Source organism: Rhododendron vialii, chromosome 2a (assembly GCF_030253575.1).
Source record: "Rhododendron vialii isolate Sample 1 chromosome 2a, ASM3025357v1".
NCBI classification, from domain to species: domain Eukaryota; kingdom Viridiplantae; phylum Streptophyta; class Magnoliopsida; order Ericales; family Ericaceae; genus Rhododendron; species Rhododendron vialii.
In genome coordinates this window covers 23,500,923-23,518,927 of record NC_080558.1, presented here as the reverse complement: position 1 = coordinate 23,518,927, position 18,005 = coordinate 23,500,923, and the positions used below count along the sequence as shown (strand labels likewise).

At 36.6% G+C, this 18,005-nt stretch overlaps 1 protein-coding gene and 1 long non-coding RNA gene across 4 annotated transcripts; both read right to left on the bottom strand.

Moving 5' to 3' along the window:
- Nucleotides 1–2,419: 2,419 nt before the first annotated feature.
- Nucleotides 2,420–6,535, bottom strand: LOC131316534 (uncharacterized). 3 transcript variants are annotated; one of them, XR_009197156.1, is made up of 6 exons: nt 6,285–6,535; nt 4,585–5,487; nt 4,327–4,486; nt 3,823–3,957; nt 3,393–3,476; nt 2,420–2,768 (listed from the first exon to the last, which is right to left on the bottom strand). It is a non-coding gene; the product is annotated as an uncharacterized LOC131316534 (long non-coding RNA). The 3 variants fall into 3 exon arrangements; XR_009197157.1 differs by lacking the exon at nt 3,393–3,476 and having other exon boundaries at nt 4,327–4,532; nt 5,143–5,487; nt 6,285–6,516; XR_009197158.1 differs by lacking the exons at nt 3,393–3,476; nt 3,823–3,957 and having other exon boundaries at nt 6,285–6,516.
- An 8,625-nt stretch (nt 6,536–15,160) lies between these two features.
- On the bottom strand, nt 15,161–17,370 carry LOC131316257 (peroxisome biogenesis protein 7). Its single transcript, XM_058345565.1, has 2 exons — nt 16,748–17,370; nt 15,161–15,953 (listed from the first exon to the last, which is right to left on the bottom strand). Exons 1-2 carry the CDS (start codon nt 17,177–17,179, stop codon nt 15,438–15,440), a joined length of 948 nt encoding a protein of 315 aa, XP_058201548.1. The 5' UTR covers nt 17,180–17,370; the 3' UTR covers nt 15,161–15,437.
- Nucleotides 17,371–18,005: the final 635 nt, after the last annotated feature.

Genomic DNA, 18,005 nt, shown 5'->3' with positions numbered 1-18,005 from the left:
ATATCTACAATCACTTAAGCATAACTAATTCAGAATACGATGCAAGAATTGTCGACCTTGTTTGTTTGGTAACTTTGGGTATTTTAGATTTGATAGTGGATGTAGAGAGAAATAGGATAATAATTGAAAAATAAAGTAAAACATCAAAACGAATAAGGCCGTCATCATCTACGGTATCTACCTAGATCGCTCCATCTAGAGAAGATAAGAAAAAAGAAGAAAAAGAGTTTAGTTTGCCAAAAGCCTCCCAAGAGGCGAACCTAGGAAGTGCTGCCTCTATCAACAATCAGAGGACCATCAGTGCTGCGACCCCTCATTTGCAAGATTAGGAACAGATTATATATATATATAGAGTTAGGTTCCGGTGAGGGATCCCTCATTTTATTAAAATGCGGGACTCCCCTTCCCGATTGAATTTCGATGATCCGAGCCGCTCAAAGTGATTAGAACATGATTTTAAGGGTCCTCGTGAGAAATCAGCAAAAAAAATGACCGGAAAGGGCTTCATCCGAGCAGTTTTCATTGAACGGTTCAAAAAAAAACTGCTCGGATGACATCCTTCCCACTCATTTTTTTTGCTGATTTCTCGCGGGGACCCTTAAAATTACGTTCTGCACACATTGAACGGTTCGGATTTTCAAAATTTGATCGGAAAATGAAAGTCCCTCATTTTGTTAAAATGAGGGATCCCTCACTTGAAAATTCTTATATATATATATATATATATATATATATATATATATATATATATATATATATATATAAACATTATCGTCTAGAAAATGAGGCCTAGTATTAAGTTAACTTTCGGAGGCCTAAAGCGGCCGCACCTTGGGCTTTAGCCCAGGGTTGGCCCCCTGAGCCTATGTGTTTAGCTTATATTGTAAAAATTTCAGAAATTTATGAGAAGTGTGAAAAAAGATAAAAATCATACACCAAACTATTGTCAGATTCGTGTATGAGCAGATAGCACTGACACGACTTGAAGAAACGATCATGTAACGCCCCGAATTTTAGAAACATTAAATAGACAATTTTATTGAATATCTAAATAGAGTTTGGCTCATTATTACATCATAACCTCCATAAGATTGCTTTCATTACAAAAGGGAGGGAAACTAGGGTTCCTAACTATATCTCCGCCTGCTCCTCCATCCTAGCCAGCTCTTCAGCTCCAAAGGCCTCCAAGGTGTAGAGTTTATCCTATTCATCTATAAGATCTGACACATTATACTAGGGTCGCCACCAATATAATATGTCAAGATCACCAAAAGGTAACACCGTAAGCTACGAAGGCTCAATAGAAAACCCATACCCACTAACCCTTAAATTACAAATATTAAATCATAACATTAACAGTTAACAATGACACATCCGCATTTACTATTCAAACTAACGTTGGTGTCCATGATTTTCTGAGTTTCTCCTACGCGACTCGTCGTAGACTGTGTCTCCATTTATCACTTACCAAATCAACATTTTCAAAATCGTTTTAACACACCCAACCTCGGTTCCACCGTTCCGGTCTCCCGAGTATCCTCACAATGGTTTCGCTGCACCGAGTTTCCATTGGCACACAAAATTTGCATTGGCTAATCTCCACGGATAACCAAGCCATTCCTCACCATGGTTGCGCCGCTCCGGGTTCCCATGGAAACACACACAACCTCACAATGGTTCCGCTTATCCAGATTTCCATTGGAACACACACCCACATATTCCCACAATGGGTAAGTCCGGCGACATTGCGATTTCAAAACACACCTTGTCATTAACACACCCTAGGTGTCATGTTTCTATTTTCCTTGATTTTTTGTGTCTCGTCACATGCATAAACTCCACGGTAGGACTTTTCGCGTATACATCACTACAAGAAAAATCACATTGGGTGACGATTGAAAATCATCACAAATGGCATATTTTTCGTCACAAATAGTATAAGTGACGAAAAAAAAATTGTCGACTAAAGGTTGTCGAGGATTCCTCCCTGGTGACGAAATCCGTTTTTCGTCACCCATAGTGCCATTTGATGACGAAAAAATTCGTCACGGAAAAATCACTTAGTGACGAAAAAAATTCGTCACCAATTGTGTTTTTTATGACGAAACATTTCGTCACCATTGCCATAATTATTTGTCACCCATTTTCAATTTCGTCACTAATTGTGGCAAGTAATTGATAAAGTTAAGCACATAGGTGACAAAAAAAATTTCGTCACCGAAAGATTTAATTAAAAAATAATGAAAAATAATAAAGGTGACAAAATATTTTGTCACCTAAAATTACAAATTAAAGCCAATCAGTGACGAAAGATTGTCGATCACCTACACTCTTCTTACAATACAATATTATCCTGTTCATTTCAATACGCAGACAAACAAATAAATTATACATTACCCAATATATAATGGCCAACACATCTTCATAAATCAATATAATCATGTCTAAATTAGACATCCATTAACCACGAGAACTATGTACTCTATACCAAAATGTACATCCACTGATAGGGTCCAAAGCATCAATGTCCCCATGAAAAAAACATGAAAGGTAGACCATACCATATAGGTAGCATCATTAAAATAAAAAAAGAAGACTCGAAACTTCAACCAAAAAGGAGTCTTCATAGAAGCATATATCCAGAAAAGAAGACTCGGAATTTCATCCAAAAAAAGAATCTTCGTAGAAGCAGATATCCAAACAAAAAGTCTTCATAGTAGAGCATATATATACCATCTTCCCTGCTACCAAACTTATGCATATTCAATCTGCACACATGAAAAGTAGGATAAAGTTTTTTGGTTATGATATTAATAGAACACAAAACATTACGTAAACTTTACAATATACAAATGAAACGACAAGTGAGAACCTAACTCAAAATACAACACCAGTACCACAACCTTAAGTAAGGAAAAGTTCACCGCATGGGATGACTAATGCACAGAACCAAACTTTTAAAGAGACAAAAAGCCTCATATACTCTTGTATAACTTGGTCGCCTTTCTATCTGTAAACTGTATGTCTAACAACCATGTTTAATTGATCCAATGGTATAGTCAGATTCTAAGCATAGTTGTGCTATTATTGGCAAATATTTGTGGGAGCTTTATCCATGCGCGTTTGAAAAATTAAGGCCCATACTTATAGTCCTACTGTATTTAAAAGCAGAATGTAGAATAATAGAAGGATTGTTATGTTAAGCTACAAGATTTTATACACCTAAGGAGTTGTGTCCCATATATGTTGTGTCCTCGCCGTAAAGAGGTGGAAACCCCCCTGTTTTGGGACACAAGGGATCAGCAGACCCCAAACCACATGTCAGCATCAGATGGAAAAGTCTCATGATTAGCATCAACAACTACATCAAATCTCTATAGATGAAGATATACCACGACAGTAATAGTAGAGCAAAACCAGAGCAGTAAGAGCCCAAAACCAGAGCAATAATAGCCCAGAAACTCCATTATTATCAGCTACAACATAAACCAAGCTAGACAGTGTCAAACATTGGGTTTCTTGAAGGAAAACCACAACAGCAAACAACATAGCAATACCAAAGCAAGAGGAATACAACATAAACTTTTGTTTCTTGATTGATTATTTGTGTCTGTCCATCTATTTTGGACAGACTTATAGGATGTAGAGATAGTTAACATCAAACTAGAGAACATAAAAACTTTCATAATCTCTATAAATAGAAAACATATGCTTAAAAAGGGCACAAAAAAAGGCAGAAAACTAAACCAACAAAAATATATAGCCCACTCCAGCCCAGTTTTCTCATGATGAATGTAAATAGAGAAAGCATGATGTACTAACCAGCAAGTCGTTAACCGGTAAATCCTTGGTGTTTAAGAAACGCCAAAACACTATCCAAAGTCCTCCCATGTTCCTCTTTTGCCTCTACTAGCTCGTCTATCTTATTGTTTGCTACTTCATTTCCTTCCACTTGCTCTTGAAGAAGCGCAATACATGTTAATGTTGATAAAAATAAAAAAGAAGTTACAAATTAAGCAGAAAAGGCCACAAAAAACAATAGCCAAAACAATCCTAAACTTAAGAGGCACTACAAAGAGATCCAAGGATCAACAACAATAGGCACAAGGGTAGAAAAGAACGCAAAAAGGCATCATCAAAAGCAGCATCAAAAAAGGGAAGAAAATTAGACTTGTTTGTGGTGTATTTTTTATCGCTCCTACAAGACCACAAACTAACAGAGAAAACTATAAGGGTTTCAAGTTTAGGATGTGGTTTTTCCAATAAAATCCAAGATTAGGATGCTATAAGAAGAACCATGACCATTTCTCTGGTGAAAGAGAATACCTGTCATATTGGAACAGCCCACTTCTTAGTTATTAAGCTTGTTCACTGGTGGGTTGTTTCTAGCATACTCTTCCCCCCCTCGTTTCTCTAAGTTTCTTGTATTTTTTTTTGTGCACAATGAAGTTGTGATTGCTCAGCCTCCGTCCACATTGCGTTGCTACTGCATTTTCAACATCGATAGGATCATCTAACAAGTCAAACTTATCCTGGAATATTTGATATTTTGAGTAATAACTTAATCATAATTTAGGAAGAAACCTGATAATTTTAGTACACTATACCCCATTAGAAGCTTAAACTAAGAGCTGCTGCAAATGAACAGCTAGAAGTTAACAAAGAACGAAATACAGAGAGGTATAAGTGCTCAAGTCAACAATGAATTGCAAATGAAAGATTAACTGCTACATATCATTTCTGACCATTTCCAAGACCTCGAGCGAGGGGGCCGAGTCTTTTAGAGCACATTAAACATATGCAGATACAACTAAAGTCTTTCAATTTCCTTTGGCAATGTTATGAGCTTCCACCACAGTTTTCCTAGGAACCTTTGTTTCAGTAACATGATCAAAAGTAAAAGTAGCAGCAAGAGCAATAAAATCCTTAAAAACACATTCTGCAAAACACAGCAAGCATGAGAGACATCTTTAATGCCTGAAACTACTTCACTTGCATTGGTTAAAATATGCACACGATGGCAATTCTGTAACACAATTCTCGTATGTTTGTCTGTTTTGTTGATTATCAAACATTGATGTCACTATGACATGCTTAAAAACTATATACAACAAAAAGAAAATCCAAACATTTAGATAGCACCTGTCCAGTCTGAGCCCCCATGCACTCAAGATGAGTCATTAACCTCTTATTAAGCCATTAAGCATACGCTCAATCTGTTTCATGAGCCTCTGCTCAATCACTTCCTTGAGCCTTTGTGCAATCTCAAAGCTTAGCATTTGCTCAATCTCGAGTGGCCTAACATACTTGCGTAGTGATCTTGTTAAGTCCAAGACACACCTGCACCAAAGTACAACAAAATAAAAGAGAAGTCAGGTCATAAACCACAGACATTATCAAACATGACGTAAAGTTTGGCTCCACTACCCCACTTCTTCATGCCCTTAGCACAGCCTCGACCATGCTTCTTCATAGATGTCTCAGGAGCTGAAAATTCAATTAATAGTATGATAGAAACCTATGAGCAAACAAATACCAAACACACACCCCAACAACTCTGTATTCTGTAATTCCAGTTAGAGCATATGGCAAAACAGAAGCAACAACCAGGAAAAGGCATTTACACAGACTAACATAGTAGCAACAGATTCCATCTCATCTAGAGTATGTGTTTCTTTTTAAAAAAAATAAAAGAGTCACATGTCCTGATCATCTGATGACGGTTGAGCTAGCTGTCTTGATTGAGAATAGAATTTGATACTCTATAGAGGCTGCATTTAGACAGATGGATTGGTGCCTTCATACCATGTTAGGAATGGTATATGAATTTCTAATTTTCTACAACTAAAATGCTAAAAGTTTATTATGTACAACATACCAACAGATACAACAAGTAATCCAAAATAGACATGAACTTGATCATTTCCATTTCATGCTCCCAATTCAATTCATTTCGCTCAAGGACACGTTTGTTCCTAATTTTCCACAAGGACCAACAAATAAAAGGACTGACTTTGCATAGCAAAAAGAAAAAAATAGATCTCATGTTTCCCTTTCACAATCACAAAATAAGCAAACTACAACCAAATCAAAAACCCCCATATGTGCAGGTTAGCATCTTGCTAATCTTATTTCTTTTGTACATGTATTCATATACATAGCTGTTCACTTTGCCTATTAAAAAAACAGAACTTAAGAAGATACCAAATCAATTCTTATCATTAATCATACAGAAAGAAATAGATAGACCCTTTAATGAGTACAAATCTTTAATGTAAATATACCTGAAGCCCTAACCATCGTTTACGGAGACTGCTCGCCAACGCATCCGCCGTCAACAGGAAACTCTGACTAATGTACCCTCCACACCACATCTCTCTTGCAGAAAACTTTACTTTGGCGTCCGAACAGCCAGGATTCTCGAAACATCAAACCGAAATCGGTCCATCTGTCCATGTATTGAGAAGAGGAGAGAGAGAGAGAGAGAGAGAGAGAGAGAGAGAGAGAGAGAGAGAGAGAGAGAGAGAGAGAGAGTACAAGCCAATGGCGGGTGGCAAAGCACGTGTCCGATTGGCAAATCCACGGCCAGATCTGAAGCCATACGGTGCGTCCATCTCATAGCTTTCCAAATTGGACGAGAAGCAGAAGGCGAGCCACGAGAGGAGGAGAACGAAGGTCGCCTCGAGGAACACAGCTTGAGACTGAGTGAATCTCCTCATTGTATCGAAGGAGACTCGCAACACCTACCCACCCACCCACCGCCCCCCGCTCTCTCTCTCTCTCTGTAATCAGGGCTTATTTTGGGCGTAGAAGTAAAACCCACCGAAATGATAGTTTATTGTTTGCCTAACATAACCCCTTAAACGATGTCGTTTTTCCTCACATAACTTTTCAATTAATTTGTTAAGCGCGCCTAAATGAATACCAGCCCGCCCACATGAAAATTCAAATCGCGCACCTAAATGAGTAGTTTTTTATCATGGTCTTTGTTAGGCTTTTTATCTCGCTACAAAAGTGAGGTCATTTATCTCATTTTTTCCGACGCTAAAGTTTTTTATCAAGTCACAAGGGTGAGATCTTTTCTCTTTTATCTCGCCACAAGAGCGAGATCTTTTATCTCATTCTTTTCCGCCCTAAAATTTTTTATCATGCTGCAAGAGTGAGGTTGTTTTTCTTTTATCTCGCCGCAAAAGCGAGGTCTTTTATTCCATGCTAAAACCCACTTTTTATCTCAGTTTTGGACTTAAACTAAGATAAAAAAAAATTAAGCACCATTTTTTATTATGTTTTTCACTGAAAACCGTGATCTTTCTGAATCTACTTAGTTTGATACATATCTGTTATTGCAGTAGTGTTAGTCGAGTATCGCTACACAATTGATCGAACAGAAAAACTCATTTTGTAAATGACATTGTGTCTTGATAAAGAAGCTTTTTAAATCTAATCGACACAAAAAATTTTGAAAAAAAAATTAATCAAAAAGGAAAACAAGAGCAACGTAATTGTGTCATAGTCAAATGGCTACCGTACGTTCAAATATAACACAAGATTTAGCTTGTTAACAGTTACACTGAACGTATAGAATTCAAAGGTCATTACGAACTCAATTTTTACAATGGTTGATCTGAACCGTTGGGATTTCACGTCTCATTGATTTCATTGTTGTCACCAAAAACGGAAATCATCGGATATCGGCGACCACCTGAACAGACAATATTTGATGCATCTCGAGGCATTAAAGTATTAGATTGAAAGACCTGACTCCACCAAAGCCTTTATTTTTCAATCCGAACCGTCTATCTTTTACATATTATGGAGTTCATCATTCGTACTGAGAATGAAGTTGATTCGAGGATCACTACACGTTTGATCAGACGATAACTATCATCCAAAAAATAAAATTGCGTCCCTATCAAGGAGCTTTTTAAAATTGATCGAGCCAACTTTTTACGATAATGATATAATCAATAAGCACAACGAAATCAACGGCCTCGACTGTTAAAATAGTTTTGTCTTATTGAGATCTGCTCAAATTTCTTGTAGTTAATGAACGCCCCTGCCCGCTAAAACCCGCCCAAAAAAATTCCCTCTTTAATGGACGACAAAAAAGAATTCCTCTCCCAAATTCTTTCCTTTTGTGAGGAACTATTTCGTCACATAATGGTTGCAAGTATCTGTGCAACGTATGGAGGAAACGGATTAGCGACAAAACTTATTTTTTTGTCACCTTATATTTTTTGGTCCACACTTTTGTAGACGAAATTTATTTTTTCGTCACTGATTAGATATTTTTGGCGACAAAATAAAATTTCCTCACCTTAAATTTGTCTACCTTCTTAATTGGTGACGAAAAAATATTTTCCTCACAAAATAGGCATATTTGGAGACGAAATCTACTTTCCTCACCAGCATTTCGTCACATATTCTCATTTTTCTTGTAGTGCATAAATCATTCATTGTAATCTTGAAACTAAACTAGTAAGATCATTCAATTCTATGTTATTTAGCATACTCAAATCACAACTTAAAGCATAACGCCACTTGTACGGACGCATTTGGAGTGAAAATCACTTATACTTTATCACACAACAAGTAATACAAGCAATTCATGTATGCATGCTCATAACCATCTTTAAGATCAAAATACGAATACTTCCGATCAAGTGTTAACATTCTAATCTTTTAAAATCCGTTCTTTCCTCCTTTGTGGGAAATTCTAAACAACATATGTTTATTGAAACAAAGGTCGATTATTCAACATGCTTATACTTCTATTAGCAAAAATAAGTTCGTTGACTATCATGCATTTCAAACATTGTAAATGATAGATAACCTTATCTACTTAAAGAAAACTATTAAGGATAATCCTTATTATACTTTGAACTAAAAAGTAAAGACATGCTACCTTCCAACATACGGTTCTACGCTATACGTTGAGTTAGTGGATAAGGGACTCTACATATACTTAGAGATAGGGGATAAGAATAATCTACTTATACTTCCAACATACGATTTTACTTTATACTTTCCAACATACGGTTCTTGTTATACGTTGAGTTTAGTGGACAAAGGGACTCTACATATACTTAGAGATAGGGGATAAGAATAATTTACCGTTCTTCTTGGCAGTAGGGCTGCTACGGAAATAAGAGTCAATTATTCAACATGTTCATGCCACCATTAGCAAACAAGTTTACTAACTATTATGCATTCCAAACATTATAAGCAATAGATAACCTTATATACTTAGAGATAGGGTATAAGAAGATTCTACGTTATACTTTCCAACATACGATTCTATGTTATACGTTGAGTTTAGTAGACAAAGGGACTCTACATAACTTAGAGATAGGGGATAAGAATAATCTACTTGTACTTCCAACATACGGTTTTACGTTATACTTTTTAACATACGGTTTTATGTTATACGTTGAGTTTAGTGGATAAAGGGACTCTACATATACTTAGAGATATGGGATAAGAATAATCTACCGTTCTTCGTGGCAATAAGGCGGCTACGGAAAAGTAAGTCGGCTATCGGATGGAGTGACTTCCTACGGTAAGCTTCCGGTAGCTTCGAAAGATAAAAGTTTCTCTCGAAACTAGTTCTTGACTAAAAACTACTAACTTTTGGATCAAGAGGGTGGTCGGGTGGTGGTTTAGTGGCGGCTTAGGATGAGTTTCAAGAAGAACTTCAAGGAAAACTCAAGAACACCAAGAACAAGAAAGAACAAGGTAAGAACTCAAGAATTTCTAGAGAGAGAAGTTGAAAGGTTGGAAGGTGTGAGTTAAATGGCAAGGATGTGGTGCTATTTATAGCAAAAGTCTTGGCTATTACCCAAGGAATAAATTTTTTCCTAGCAATTATTGTCCAATGAGTGAAGATTTTTCTAGAAAAATAATAGGCCAAAAGGTATATGTACCCATATATAAATATATTTGTGTACTCAGAAAATCTAGTAAAATACTTTACAATGTACTATATAATCTTTTAAGATTTTCAAGTATCCAATAAAAAAAAATATAAGATCAAAATTTCATAATAAACTAATCTAATAAGCACATGTTCCTATTATATTATTATATATATACACACATGTCCAAGTTTTCAAATATAAATGTAGGTACTATTAGGTACCATATAATCCATCAAGATTTTCAAATATCAAATAAAATATATGGCCAAGATTTTCTCATTAGAATAATTCAAGAAGTACAGAAGTACTAGTACTTATATATTTATTAGTATACTTAGAAATCTAGGAAATTAGATATTCACATATCTTTAATGCATATAAACACAAGGAAAAATCTAGGAAGTGATTTATTTAATAAATCATAGTACTAGTTAGTAAGACTAACTTATTATCCAATGGATAATATTTTTTTCCTTGCATTTTTTGATCAATGGATAAAAGGAATAAGGTAATATATACTTGAATAATATTTGAAATAACCAAATGTCCTTTAGACATGTGTATATAAGTTTATATACAGCTATATATGAGTACTTTATTAAATCTAGCACAAAATATCTTTGATAGAAAATCTAGGTTTCCTATTGTCCAATGGATAAAAGTTTTCCTAACTTTTATTGTCCAATGGGTAAAGGTTCATCTATGGTTAGGAGATTGTAACTAGATGAATTGGTAGTTCGGTTCTTCCAACTAATCGGTTGAAAACTAATTCTACTTGACCCGTATAATTTCTAGTCAACAAATATAATTTAAGATTTTATTTTATACACTAGGAAAATATACAAGTGTTTATACAAGTACACTTGTCTTTTGAAAATGACTAGATTGTCTGGTGCAAAGAAATATAATTTTATAAGTTTCAAATTTAATTATGACAGATTATTAAAGTTAAAAAGGAATTTTAAAGGAAATCCAAGTAATTTAAAATAAAATTTAAATATTTAACGAAATTTTTATTTACAAAAAATCAGGGTCGTTACAGGTCATATCTCCTAGCATGGGTATCGGTTTTATGCACCTTTGCTGTAAAAATTTCAAAAATTTATGAGAAGTGTTGAAAAAGATAAAAATCATACACCAAGCTATTGTCAGATTCGTGTATGAGCAGACAACACGGCACAGTGACACGTCTTGAGGAAACGGTCATATCTCATAGCATAGGTATCGATTTTATGCACCGTTTCTTGATTTTGAAATTAGACTTATATACCTTTCTGAATATGTAAGGATTGTGCCTTAATTCCTCATAAGCGAAATCAGTTTTTGTTCAGACATTTAATGGTTTGGTAATTCTGAAAATCTAGACAGCTTTTGGAGCTGTGTTCTTCATCAATTTTGTCATAGTTAAATGTGCTTAATGACTATGGGTTCTCATGGGTCTTAAACATTGATCAGTTGGTGATATTTTGGCGTTGGAATCATTGAAAAATATTGAGTAGGCAATTTTTAATGAATTCTCGAACACAGACTGTCCTATAGAAACTATAATCTCGTATTTATATTGTGTAACTTCAGTTGAGCATATCTTGGTCATTCGGACTTTAATTAGGAAAATTTTTATATTGACATTGATGTTCTGAGAGTCTACTTTCTAACGGTTGTAGTCTCGGAATCTAACTCTGAACCTATAGAATACTATAGTCAGAATTCGATCGATGGTTCTGTTGGATAGTGTGTGTTTTGTAAGATTCTTGGTTTTGGGGAGTGAAATGGTGAACTTACAACTTACTTATGTTTTATATTTGTTAAGCCTTTCAAGTATTTATATACTAAAATGTTTGGCTTGTGAATATGTAACGAGTCGGTGAATCAAAGAGCACCAAAACTAGGCCTGTCAATGGGCCGGATCTGACAGATCCGGATCCGATAAGACACAATCCGATTCGAATCCGATAAGACTCAAATCCGATAGTGAGAATCTGGATCCGAATCCGAAAAATCTGGATCCGAATCCGATCCGGAAACTTTTTTTACTTCAAAAATTTTAGCAAAAAAAAAAAAAAAAATCAAAAAAATACAATTTTTTTTTTCAAAAAAAAATTATTTTCCAAAAAAAAATTTAAAAAATTTAAAAATAAAAATAAAAATAAAAATACAACTTCTCAAACATTTTTTTTTTCAAAATAAAAATTTTACTATTTTTTTAAAAAAATTAAAATTTAAAAAAAAAAAAAGAGTTCGGATTCGGATTGATAACGGATTTAATCCGATCCGATCCGGATCCGTATTGAATTACCGGATTCGGATTATCGGATTTTCGGATCAATGTTATCGGATTCGGATTCGGATCCGGATCCGGATCGGATTTTTCGGATCGGATCCGGATCCGGATCGGATTTTTCGGATTGGATCCGGATCGGATCCGGTCCATTGACAGGCCTAACCAAAACCATAAGCTGTACTTTCTTTGGAGCACGAGATGAGTGTTTGATTCATAGATATTGTTCTATATTGAATTGAACTTAAATCTTAGCTTAGTGGATTGGCTTTATGCCTTAAATTATTGGTTGTGTTTGATATTGCTATAAAATTCATATTGTTTACAATTTGAGATTATCTTTAGTCGTGCATTTAATATGAAATTGCATCCATGTCTCATAAACACTCCCGAATTCCATTCTGGAATCCTTTTTTTTTTTTTGCAGGCATTATAGATATTCACTGTTGATCGTTGTGTGGTTGTACCCTCACTTATGGTAGTGCGTTGGGGAGGCTTGACGAGTTTTGGCGAGATATTGTAGATAGGGATGTTGTAGCTTATGTTAATAAAACCTCAACCGCTTAGTGAGCAGTGAGCATGAATCCTCTTCCATATGATCTTCATATGAATCTGGGAATCCTTTTCGACCTTCCACCTCTTTGAAACCCCAAAACAATACAGTAGCAAACGGAAGACCGTCCATAGCTGCATTGGTATCATAACACAAGTACCCTAGACCTCTGAATATACTTCAGGAACAACTACAAACGAATTGACCCCATTTTATCATATTCTCAAAGAAAAGAAAATGAGCAATCAAGCCTCTGAGAGTTCAAATCATTCACTGCAACTATGAATCTCATGGAGAGTTCAATCATGGCTTAGGATGAACACTGGCGGCATGCTTGTCTTTTTCCTTTGATGAAATCCAATAAATGAATGAAAGAAGCAATGCTTTATGAAATAACTGGTGGAATAAGATAGGATGAATCCTCGGAATGGCTAGAAATAGCTTAGTTTTTACTTGCAAATACTTTTGCCACAAAAAAAAAAAACATGCATGTACTCACAGGTGTTCCTTTGATTGCCTTCCACAGCACCATATGGGCGATTATCCATAGTCTCAAGATAATTGATGCCACCAACACCAAAATTCTGTGCGAGAGGATCATCCCTCTAGTGAACCATCCATCGAAAAAGGATATCCCCTGTCAACCAGATTAGTATCCAGTTCAAGGGGAGACAATTCCTAACTTCTTGGGCAACAAAAAACACCTCGAAATCAAGTGCACAAAAGTTTAATCATCTGTATTACAACAGGGTTAAATTTTGGGTCTCGAGCAATTATTCTTCAAAATAAAACATCCTTCGTGGGCACAATATTGTGAATGCACTTCCGAAGGAAATATGCTTGATACTGCCCTGAGTTGGTAGAGACCACACACTGTTCCGTAGCTTCTTGGCCTCCGCTGACAATTAACCTTCTCCCTTCAAGAATACTCCTCCATATTAAGATGGTTTGCAACACCCTCTAGGTAATCCGATAGCATTTTGGCTTGAGGACTCTACTTAGAAGGCTGCTGCTATTTGCCGGCAACCTTATCTTTGCTAATATAGCAAGAACGAATCACTTTAGATCCCTAAAACGAGGGGATGGGATTCGTGGCCGACATGCTTGGTAAGGCAATCGCCATGATTCAAATTGACCTGGAACTGTGCATAGAACCCTTATACTATGCATGAAATAAGGCACCTTGTAAGCTGTCGATTGTCGTAGAAGATGAAAGACATATAGACTACGAAATAAGACTATCTTCGGTGCTCCCTGTGTCGTTGAGATGGAAATTAGATGAACCCAACACAAACATACACACCCCAAGCCCATGTGACGTAATAAGCACCTCTGCTTATTTGTTTGATCCTGATGTTGGGTTGATGTCATTGCCTTAGCACAACAATGCAAAAGATTCATTGTCCAAGTACAATTCCTCTCTATATCCTAAGCCTGAACAACACTCTATCTATGAAAACAAGAAGCTTTTTTCTTTTAATAGAATACATTTGAAAATAACAAGCTGGATTAGCTTTTTAATCATTCCTTGGTCGGTTAAGAAATGATTCCAGAAGCTATAGTCAACCACAAAAAGTCCTTTTCTGGTGGAATAAATGCAATATGAGCATGTGTTGCAAGTATGGGCACAGAATAACTACAAGCTTTCTGCTCTGGGTTAAGGAATTAAGTAAGGCAGTATGACTACTGTGTTCTGTTCCATCGTGAAATACCAACGCAATCATCGGATTCAGAGTAGTCGCATTGCCACCCAAAGAAACATCTGCAACATAGTAGATATCTTACAGCATGATGCAAAACTGTTTCATTGATGTGTCTTCTCTAAATTGTAGAATGTAGAATAAATAAGCCGCCAATGTAAGTATGTCACATAGAAAACAAACATATGGAAAGTTCATGCAATTTACTTCAAGAAAGGTTCTAGATAACAATTTTACAACCAGAAAATCGGTCCTCTCTTTTTTCGTTGGAAATTCTAATTGCATACCTGCCTAATCTAGGTACAAATGCAAAAGGCAGGCCTAAGTTCCCGATGCCACAATTCGTAAACAAAGACAGCGTGGCATATTTGTTTAGAGGTTTATTCCATAAAGAAACTCACTCACACTTCTACAAACAAACTCGCCCACAAAAGCAACCGAATTCTCTCAGTTTGTAACCATTTCGAGGCAAACGAAAATCATAGCTGCATGACTGAAGTGCAATAATTAAGTATTGAAGCACTGGACTATTTCACTCTCGTCATTATCCATTTGGTGGTTGGAAAAATTAATGGTCAGAAATAAAGGGTTCTCGACTTTAATCTTGGTGAGATAACCAAAACAAGGCTTCCATATTCATAGGATTTCCTCGTCTTCGCTCCTTACCATATATTTCCTAGTCTTTCCTCCTTTGCAAGAGCCTAGTAGAAGCTATCACCAATTGGTAATTGGGATTCCAAATTACAACAATGTACACTGATTGAGGTTGCATTTTACAATCTCAACCCAACAATTTTACATGTGGGGATTATTATTGATCAAGTTTTTGATTGAAAAAATTCTAATTATTGCACAGCTATCAACCACAAGTTACAGTTCATGACAACCATGAGCTCCCAAGACAAGTATATAGCAATGATCAGTACCCTCTTTCAAAAACTTGAAGCTCAATTGGAAAGTTCTAACAAATAAGATAACGAACTTCCCTTTTATGGTGCTCTGGGGTCTGTCCCGTGCTGCCAAACATAAACGAGCTCATCCCATCCAGTGCTGGCTAAAAGCCCCTCAACAAGCACACTCATATCCACACCAACTGCAAACTCTGTGTGGTGATCATACCTCCCAATAAGAGCATCCTCCACCATGTAGTCCCACAAACAAACCGTCATGTCATACGAACATGAAGCGATCAAGCTTCCCCTGTGGGGCGAAAACTTCACCTTCCTCACAGCGTAACCATGCCCATTGAGCACAGCGACTGGAACCCGATAACTCCTCACATCCCATACCTTGATTGACTTGTCAACTGAGGCTGTGGCAATCACACAATCATCATATTTGTTCCAATCGCAAGAGAGTATTTCAAATTCATGGGCGGGCAGGATCATAGTGGAACCGGGCTCCCGCACATCCCATACACGTGCAGTGCAGTCACCAGAGGCGGAGGCAAAGACATCGCCATGGCGGGGGTTCCAGGCAGCCGAGTAGACGCAGTAGGCATGTTCCTTATGAACAAGAAACACACAAACATATAAATGGGATGATTACGCTGAAATCAAATTATGAAGGTGAAAGCATTCAAATCATAACATTACAAATCAATAATTTTCTCCACCAATTATTTGGACATCTCCAATTCTTACCCCCTTTTCCCCATAGAATTTGAGTACAAAATTTGGTTAAAGCTTGGGTTGATATGAACCGCTCCAATGGTTCGTCATCAATTCTTCAAAAACTTCCGCCCACATCCAAAAACCAATGTTTAGAAGAATTCAATGCTCCAATCCGGACTCTATTAATATGCAACTAAATCTTTTGGCGTATCCCAGAAGCCTCTTTCACCAAGTTTGGTGAAAGAATTAGAGCTTTTTTCTTTCTTTGTATAAACCTTTTCAGCCCTTGCTCAACTTCAAATTGCAAGTTTCAAAAAACGTTGACTGAAAAAAGTTCAGAACAACTCCCTTCTTTCAAGTTGAATTTTACTCAAATGAAGGGCGATGACTCAAACATCTATGGGATTCGATTATAACTTTTTAAACCCTAGGTTATAAATACACCATATATGCACCAGCCAATCTAACTCGTACTTTACTTCACTCGAGTCAATAGATAGTGAGAACTTGTGTGAGGCATGGATGTAACTTGTACCGAAACTCATTTTTAAATAATAATAAAAATAAGCAAAAAAGACCGCCGTTTGGTCACCAAAATGATACTCAAACAACATAAACCTTTTACCCAAACAAATAAGTTTAGATATGTTCTAACCCAATTTCCATTGAAACAAACGACCAAATACCTTGAAGGTGCGAACACTAGTGGGCCGATCAACGGTCCACAGCTTAACGGTGTCGTCCCACGAAGCCGTGAGAAACGAATCCCTTCTCACGGGATTATAATCCGCCGAGTGGGCCTCGCGCGTGTGCTCGTGGAGCGATCGGACCGGGTTCGAGGCAGGCGGGAGGGAGAGGTCGTAGAGCTTGACGGAGCCGTCGGCGACGGCGGCGACGAGGAGGGAGTCGTGGGATTCGGACCAGGCGACGTCGTAGACGCCGTCGGCGGTGTCGAAGGCGGCGATTTCGGAGATGGGTCCGGGCGATAGGTCGAGGACGTGGAGGCGGCCGTTGCCGAGGATGCCGAAGTTCTGGGCGGTGGCGACGGCGAGGCGGTGCTCGTAGAAGGGGCTGAATTTGACAGAGTAGCCGTTGAAGGGGGTTTTGAAGAGGGGCATGGTGGAGAGAGGGTTTTGGATCGGAGTTGGGAGGGTTTCTTTTCTTGATTTTGGGATTTTGGTCAGCTCCAGTTGGGCAAAATCGGAGTTGGATTGGGTTTATCAGCGATTGCCGAACGTTATGTCATACTATTTCTAAAAGTAAAATATAGGAAATTCTCTCTCTCTCTCTCTCTCTCTCTCTCTCTCTCTCTCTCTCTCTCTCTCTTTTTAATTAACAAAATCCTAGGCCCTTATCAAAAAAATAAAAATAAATAAAAATCCTAGGTCTAGTTTGGGACCTTGGACTTTGAATTACTCCGTAATTTTTTTTTTGTCTATAATTAAAATTATATTGCCTCGATTGATTTGGAATCATTTTTTTAATAAATTATTGGTTCATTTTGACAAGAAGAATTTAAAAAGTAAAAATAATTGTGATATAAACCTTGAAAAAATTTACCAAAAACAAAGAAATTCCAAAAGTATTCCAACTGTTTTAGTTTGGTCAAAAATAACTCATAACTTCTAGATTATTTTTGTATTTGGACAACTTTTTTAAAGTTTTGATCATAATTTTTTATTTTAAATTACTCTCATTGAGATTAATTAATAATTAAAAAAAACACAAAATTGATAGAGTTAAAAGAAATTGAGCAAAAAATAATAGAAGAAATTAATTAGGCATCCTAGTTACACTGCTTATTTAGGTGTCCATCCTAATGAGTTTGAATACTTATGTTCTTATCTTCAAATTGTCATGTTTCCCATCATGCCCTTAAATTCTATTCGCATAAAAATAGGTCTAAATCAAAAGTACAATTACGTAATTATCATCTTATCTCCT